This window comes from Elephantulus edwardii, unplaced genomic scaffold (assembly GCF_000299155.1).
Source record: "Elephantulus edwardii isolate Elephantulus edwardi_28Jun2011 unplaced genomic scaffold, EleEdw1.0 scaffold00455, whole genome shotgun sequence".
Taxonomy (NCBI): Eukaryota; Metazoa; Chordata; class Mammalia; order Macroscelidea; family Macroscelididae; genus Elephantulus; species Elephantulus edwardii.
Window position 1 is genome coordinate 729,226 of NW_006400205.1, and position 7,926 is coordinate 737,151.

Here is a 7,926-nt window from a genome sequence, read left to right on the forward strand (position 1 = left end):
CATAGGGTGTGTTTTTTCCTCACTATGGAAACTCTGCAGGCAACTCGGTGCCTGGCATCAATAAGTACTTGCTGAATCAACAACTAAAGAGAGAATAAACTATTAAAGGCAACAGGAGGCTCTGAGATCTGATGGTAAGAAGTGTTTGGGTAAGAGGAGCACCTACAATGCCATTTTCTGTTATGTTAATATTACAATATTTTTCATTGCTATTTGCACATAATAGTAAAAACTACAAAATAATTTGTTGATAGGTGCTACATTTCACAATACAGTACCTTGTTAGAAAATTCATAGTTTTATTCTATGAAATGTAGCCTATCTCCCCCCAAAATTAAACACCAGTATTTATAAAACTAGTAGGATTAAATGAGACAGAAATCCTCAGAAAAATCATTTTTATGGCCTTTTTCATTTTTTTTTTTGGTGGGCTTTTTTAGAAATCTGTTTTTCTACTCAGTTCATCTCACATACTTTGGGTACATTAGCAGGAAGTGGCCAGTCCCTGTAAAAGCGCATTATATAGTTAGTAAACAAGAGTCAAAGAAAAAGAAGACAACTCTCGGTGAGTTGGATTCACACAGTGGGTGCAACACTCAGTTCCGGCGGAGCAAGGACGAGGCTGATGCAGGATTAGGCAGCCTTCTGCTTTGTCGTACAGGGGCTCCCGTGAGTGGGAGCTGTCTAAATGACACCTAATGATTATATGCTCTGATTTGGGGGGTGTATGTTACTTGGGGATTTTGGTGTGGAAGAAGGTGTGAGTGCTGTGTTTTCATAAGTTTTAATTATTTCCTTAATTCTAATGAGTGAAGAGCGTGTCCTGACCTTCTCTTAGCATTATTTCCTTTGGCAAAACCTTTAAGATGTACCTTATCAATGTGGCTGTTTCTTCAAAGTTCGACACTATAAATAGTCGAAATACAAAAAGTTTTAATGATCATTCGTGTAAGTAGACTTATATAAACAGAATAGCTCCATATTTTCTTCGTCAAACAATTAAACAAAATACTAGGATCAACAAGAAGTCTGAAGCCCTGGAGACAATGGTCATGCCCCTCTGAGTAAGACATGTGCGCCATCTGGAGGATTAACTTAAAACTACAGCACAGCAACTTTGTCAATTATTAAAAAACACTTTTTTGAACACATGGACAAGGCAGGAACGAACTATCTTATTCCGATGGCCTAACATTCCTATTATTTCAAGCTTCCAGTAAAGTGCTCCTGAGAATATTGTTATTGGGTGAGGTACTTTCAGCAGAATCAGGAAATGAAATCTTGACATCTGAGGAGAATGAACATTAGTTTGCTAATAAATAGGGGTCAGAAAGCACTAGGTAAAAGGTAAACATGCAAGTATGTCCCCAAGTTCCTGTGTCCTTGTCCTTGAATATATCCCCTATCCCAAAACTGAACAGGGCTTTATATAAATTTATCAGACTTTTTATTCCACAAGAATAATGAGTGGGAGTTTTTCCCAAGGGAATCTTAACAAGTTGAAAGTCTTAGTTTTTTGTTTTTTTTTAATAAATGAAAGATAATCAGCAGAATTTCGAGCAGATGCCAGATTTAGAACTGATAGAGGGCCCCATATTGAGTAGGATAACCATCTCCTTTATCACACATTTAATTACTCCTTTAAAGAGACTAGGTCTGTTCCTCACTGATGTATTAGTTTTAATAAGAATATTTTAAGAGAGTCTTTAGCTTCTAAGAAATCTGAGTAATTACAGATGTTTTTATTTCCTAAGTTTTATCTTTCTAATGAGAGTCTTGTATCCCTGGGTGGTGCAAACAGTTAACCAAAAGGCTGAAAATTAGGTCCATCCAGGGTCACCTCAGAAGAAAAAGGCGTGGGAAATGTCCTTCAAAAAAATCAGTCATTTCCACCCTGTGGATCACAGGTAGACTCTGACATACATGGGGATGTCCTGTATGGGGTCAGAGTTGACTCATCAGCACCTGGTATGACTGGCTTTCTATGAGATACTGTCATTTTGAGAGCACATCATAGTTTCCTACCTCAGTGCTTCTCAAATATCTAGTAAAAAACTTTTTTCTTTTCATTCTCATTGGCCTTGGAGGCATAGTAGGTTAAGTGTTGGCCTGCTAACTGAAAGGTCCAAAGTTCAAACCCAATTAACTGCTCTTTGGGAGAAAAATGAGGCACTATCCTCTAGTCAAGATTCATAGCCTCAGAAACCCAATAGCGGGATGCCATGAGCCAGAATCAATTTGTTGGCAATGGGCTTTGGTTTGGAAGGACCAATAGTTGTGTAACGTAAAACAGAACTTTCATGGCAATATCTAAAAGCTTGTCCTACTTTCTGTACTTATCTTACCATACATGGCTCACCATGTGCTGAGTGGCACTGGTCTGTGGTGTGCATCTGAAGATTGCTGCTCTACTTTCTGCTTTTTTAAAAAACAAAACAAAACAAAACAAAAAAAAAAACCCCACACCAAAACCAAACACATGGATTTGACCCAAACTTGACCATTACTATAGCTACAGTCAAGAGCCCAACTTACACATTCCTTCCACCTTCCCTCTTCCTTCATTTCTCTTCCTCCCCAACTTGTAAAGGAATAAAATCTTTGAATTCCATAATAAAAAATAAACAATTTCTAGATGCCATTTTAAGCTGACCTACTTAAAACATCTTTGTATAGCTTCTCCATGTCCTTGTTCCACTTTGCCAACATTATTTGCCATGAACTTGGTCTAGATACCAGAAGCTAGAAATCCTAAGACATTTGGGTAGCATAAAAGATCAGGTATTTGAGTAACAGGAGCAATCCTTCTAGGAAAAAAATGTTGCTGACTAAATTCATACTTTCTTGATATAAAGTTAACAAGAAAGTCAGTTGAGTATCTTCTTCCTGCTTCATCCCACCAAAATACAAGTTGAAAAAGTCTTTTCACTGCTAATTCTTCATTCACTGGCTGGAATTCAATGGACTGTATCTTCTTATCCCAGTAACCGCAAATAAGCCATACATTAAGAAAAATGTTCACAAGCTTCCACCTATAAGGCACAAAGCCCAAATATCACAGAGAGGAAAAGCTATAAAGACAACAAAGCAACATAGTAATAAAAGATGTTCATCAACTTGGAGTTGAGACAAATCACATCCATTTTAGTAATGGGGGCTTCATAGTGACTGGAGGCATATGCCTCTGAAAAGGTGCTATAGCCCTCGTCTCCACAGCCTCCTAACTGGATCAGTGCATAAATAAAATCCTCAGACTGTGAGGCTGTGGAACACATCAAGCCCAAATACCATTTACCTCACACAAACTACTGGACAAATAAACCCAGCTATAGATCTCTTCTACTTTAGAGGTTCTGTTCTGAGCTAGCAGTCTCTGGGTTATATAAACTCAATTATTAAGCCCAAAAGTTAACAGTTGGAACCCAACTAGTGGCTTCATGGGAGAAAGACCCAGCAAATAGGGCCCAATAAAAACTGCAGCCTAGGAAACCTGTAGGCTGTTCTACTTTTGTCACATGGGGTCACTTTGTCAGAACTGATGTAACAGCATGTAACAACACTAGCCAAAAAGTTTCTGAGGCCTCAACTCAGTGGTCTATTTCTGAAAGATCACAGCCTTGAAAACTTTATAGAGCTGTTCGGTTTTACACATACGGGGCTGCAATGTGTCAGAATTTCCAACTCATAGCAACTAACAACATTACGGTCTACCCCGAGGCAGACAACCTCCACAAGGTCCCTAACTTGGGGCAGCTATGAGTGTTCTTCATGGGATAGTAACTGTGTAGGAGACTGGCCTTTGAGTTCCTCTTGAGATAATCAGACCCCATGAGTCAGAATGGACTCAATGACAACTGTTTCATAATGATCCTTAGAACCAACTTACATGACCAAAAACAAGCCCACTGCCGTTGAACTGAGCCAACTCCATAAAACACAGCAGAACTGCCCTGTATGGTTTCCAAGGTTGTAATCTTTATAGAAGCAGGTTTCTATGTCTTTCTCGCATGGAGTAGTTGCTGGATATGGACTGCCAAACTTTGGTGGTTATCAGCCAAGAACTTGAACCACTGGACAATCAGGGTTCCTATTTTACTACAAGCAACCCTAGTAGCTCTTAGGTAATCCTGAAATCTGCATGTATATAGAGAAGGCCCCACAAGACCAAACAGTACCAAGCTGCTGCTTCTGGTGGGCCTTCTGCTAGCTCTTAGCACTGTGCTTTCTGGTACCACTGACATTAGTATTATATGAGAACAAGTTTTCTGAACACCCGCATGGATCCAAACATTTCCTTGAAGTAGGCTGCTTCTTAGTCCTGTATGTTACCATGCTAGGAACAGGGGATTAAAACAGCACTTCAGAGAAAGGAGCCAACCAGCCAGTTAGTTATCCTGAGTAAAGGGTCAGTGTGACAGTAGATGAGAAAGGAAGGTCACCTAGTCAGATGAACTGAGAAGTTAATCGTGTCTAAGATTTTCACTGAATTATCCTGAAGATTCACTCTTCTTTATCCTTCATTTCTTAAAATTCTTTTAAGACGATCTTAAATCCAAATACAGTAAGGTCTTCAAATAAATTTGTTCAGCTACCATGACCAGCATAGTAGGATGACCATTCCAGTGTGGTATGGGCCAGCTGCCTACTTCCTATTACAATTTTTATTGTCCTTTCAGTTCTAGACTTAACCTGCAAGACTATAGTGAGATTTCTCCCAAACTTTCGGTGTGAAGATGGTTCTCCTAAGTACAGCATCCTGAACATTTTAGCCCTTTGTAAGGCTATGATGCAGAGGGAAATGCAATACTCCTGTTATTAACAACAGAAACACTTTTCAATCCTTTGGCTTTCCAATGCTGCAGCCAGAGCATATCCTCGGAAAATAGGCCTTACTATTTTAAAACCGCTTCTTAAAACCCAAATATCAAATTCTTGTGTTGCATCCGTTTCTCCACAAACACCTCCACACACTGCTCCATCTGCTGGCCTCAGGAATCCTTCTTGGCCATCAGTCTGGACTTGACTTTGTGCCTCAGGAAGGCTGCTGTGACGGCGCTGCAGGCAGTCAAGAAAAAGAAGGACAGGCAGGCCGTGTAGACGGCCAGAGGGCTGTGGCGCTGCAGGAAGATCTCCTGGCGCCCCTGGAAGTCCAGGAGGATGGCCTCTAGTTGGGAGAGCGTGCAGACGGACAGAAAGGCATGGAAGATCTGATGCCCGTGGCCCACGATGTCACAGGAGCCGGGGAAGTACTTCTCAGGCACCGGGCAGGAGAAGAAGTAGGCGCTGACCAGAAAGAAAACAATCTGGAGGGTGTGGTACCAGGCGGCTTGCTCCTGACAGCCAGCCAGGTGGCAGAGCGCCACGCGGTGCGCGACGGGGCTGATGTCCAGGACGAAGGCCAGCCCCGCGGGGACCACCTGGCAGATCTTCCTCATGACTGGGTAAGGCCTCCGGTAACGATACTTGGCGTAGCAACAGCCCGTGCAAGACAACCAGGCACAGAAAGCTGCGGCGGGCAGGAAGAAGAGCCAGAACAGCTCATACCAGGCCTGGTCGGAGCTGTAGAAGAAGTGGGCCAAGGCACTGCCATACTGGTACACGCTCACACCCACGTAGTCTACAAAGTAGAAGGTGTAGTGCGAGAGCTCCGACTTGGACTGCAGCAGGTGCGCCAGAAGGCTGCACGTGAGATAGGTGAAGGAAGACAGGATGTAAACGAGCAGGGGCAGGGAATGCGGAGAGGTCCACGGCAGCACCTCAGCCTCGGCGAAGGCCCAGAATCTCAAGAGCACAGCCAGAGCCGCCAGCAGGTGAGTCCAGACGTTGACGACCTCGTTGTGTTTCTGGAAGAGGCTGAGGAAGTAGTAGCGCCACTCGTGGCCCGTGGGCCGGTAGCCGGCGTGGATGTAGGGCTCGCGGAAGAGCGGCGGCACGTCGCTCTCCGGGACGGTGCAAGGCATCTTGGGAAGGCAGCCCTCGAGGATCTTGGGAAGGCGGCGCAGCTGCTGCCCGCTCACCGACAGCGTGCTCAGACGCTCCAAGATGGCGGTCGTCATGGCCGCGGTGGCGGCGGGAAGCCCGCCCAGCGGGCAGCAGGGGCAGCAACCTAAGGGAGACAGAGTAAAATCAACAAGGGTGCAGTGAGCGCGTGCAGAACCAAGGCAGAGCAGGGACGCAGGGGATGCTAAAGGAAGCCTGGCTTTCTGGGCAAGGAGGAGGCGTCAACTTTCCTATGCCTCGTCTCGCTAATGTTTCCTACTGTTCATACCATATAAGGGAGCTCTGGTGGCCTAGTGGCAAGAAGCTGCACTGCAATCCGGAAGCGTCCCGGTTGGAGGCCAGCAGCTGCTTCACTAAAACAGTCTCCTGTGCGATTAACTGCCTCTGAAAACCTGCCGGAGGGTCAGCTATGGGTCGGTTCCAAATAGGTGGTACACAACAACAACAACAACATTACCCGTTACCTGTCCTGTTTCTGTTACCCATGCTACAATATGCATCAAAGTTGTTCTTACTGTGTATTGTGGACTTGGAGCCGACCCATAGCCGACCCTCCAGAGGGTTTTCAGAGGCAGTTAATCACACAGGAGGAGAGTGCCCATCTTTCTCCTGCGGAGCAGCTGGTGGCCTCGAACTGCATGCCTTTGGGATTGCAGTGCAGCTTCTTGTCACTAGGCTACCAGAGCTCTCTGCGGCAAAGTAATACCTGTAAAATGGGAATAGCAGCCACTCACCCTGTTTTTAATGATCACTGGTGACCTAGTGGGTAAGAATGGTTGCAGCTATTTGTCTGTGACTTCCAATTTGGGCTCTACTTCTTAATACTACATAGCTACCAGTGTTCCTCTGTTGTTCATAGGGTTTTCAAGACCTGTTATTTCAGAAGTGGATGGCCAATCCTGATTCCTGGTCTGCCTTAATCTGGGAGCACTGTTGTAACCTGCTCACCATGAGTGACCCTACTGGCATTTGAAACACTAGTGACAAAGGTTCCATCACCACAGCAAACCACAAATTACTGCAGTACAGCAAGCTGACAGACAAGTGCTGGATTAATAAAAGCAAGTGATAAACAAGCAAGTATATACATATCTAAACTGTAAAATATGTAGCTACATGCAAGCCATCCCTGCAATATAATAAACTGACATATGGGTGTTGTACAAACCATCCCTGCAATATAATAAACTGACATATGGGTGTTGTACCTCTAATAGCAAACCATACACACAACAAGGCATACAAATACCATGGTGCAGGACAACTCTCTGTCACCATATGAAGCCCATGGGGGGCACAGCACGATGGGGCCCTGGATGGGGGTATTATGCCATGGGCTCTGGCATGGCTAGCTCCTTGTTGTCTGTACCCTGTGCAAAGCCCTAGGGCTCATGGGCCCAAGGCTGGATGGAGATGGATTGGCTGGATTCCTCAGTGCCAATGCCAGTTTCAAAGCCCAAGGCCTCAAGTATGTAAAAATTTATGAGGATGGCACAAGATAGACCAGGGTTCAGATCTGCTGTTCATAGGGTCAGTATAAATTGTACTTGACTCAACAGTACTTAACAACAGTGGGTAAGGAGTTGCACTGACAACTCAAAGGCTAGCAGGTTGAATCCACCAGGTCCTCCACCAGAGAGAAATAGACAGTCTCCTCTAATGCTGTGTACGGCCTCTTAAAACCTGCTAAAGGGTCAGCTATGAGAAGTTTCCAACTCAGGCCACGTAACACTAACACCATAAGGTAGAAGCCCTAGCGGCAAAGTGGCAGGATGCTAACTGAATGGACAGCAGTTGGAAGCTACTAACCTCTCCACAGGAGAAAGATAATCTCTTCCTGTTAAAATTATAGCCTGAGGAACTGGTGGAGGGTTGCCACCAGTTGTCATGAGCTGTAATGGACTGGACAGCAGTGGGTTTGGTTTT

The 7,926-nt window shown here is 44.4% G+C and overlaps 1 protein-coding gene across 1 annotated transcript; it reads right to left on the reverse strand.

The window, feature by feature from the left end:
- Window positions 1–4,988: 4,988 nt before the first annotated feature.
- PAQR8 (progestin and adipoQ receptor family member VIII) lies at window positions 4,989–6,058 on the reverse strand. Its single transcript, XM_006902818.1, has one exon. The coding sequence runs from the start codon at window positions 6,054–6,056 to the stop codon at window positions 4,989–4,991; it is 1,068 nt and encodes a 355-aa protein (XP_006902880.1). The 5' UTR covers window positions 6,057–6,058.
- Between the last annotated feature and the right edge of the window lie 1,868 nt (window positions 6,059–7,926).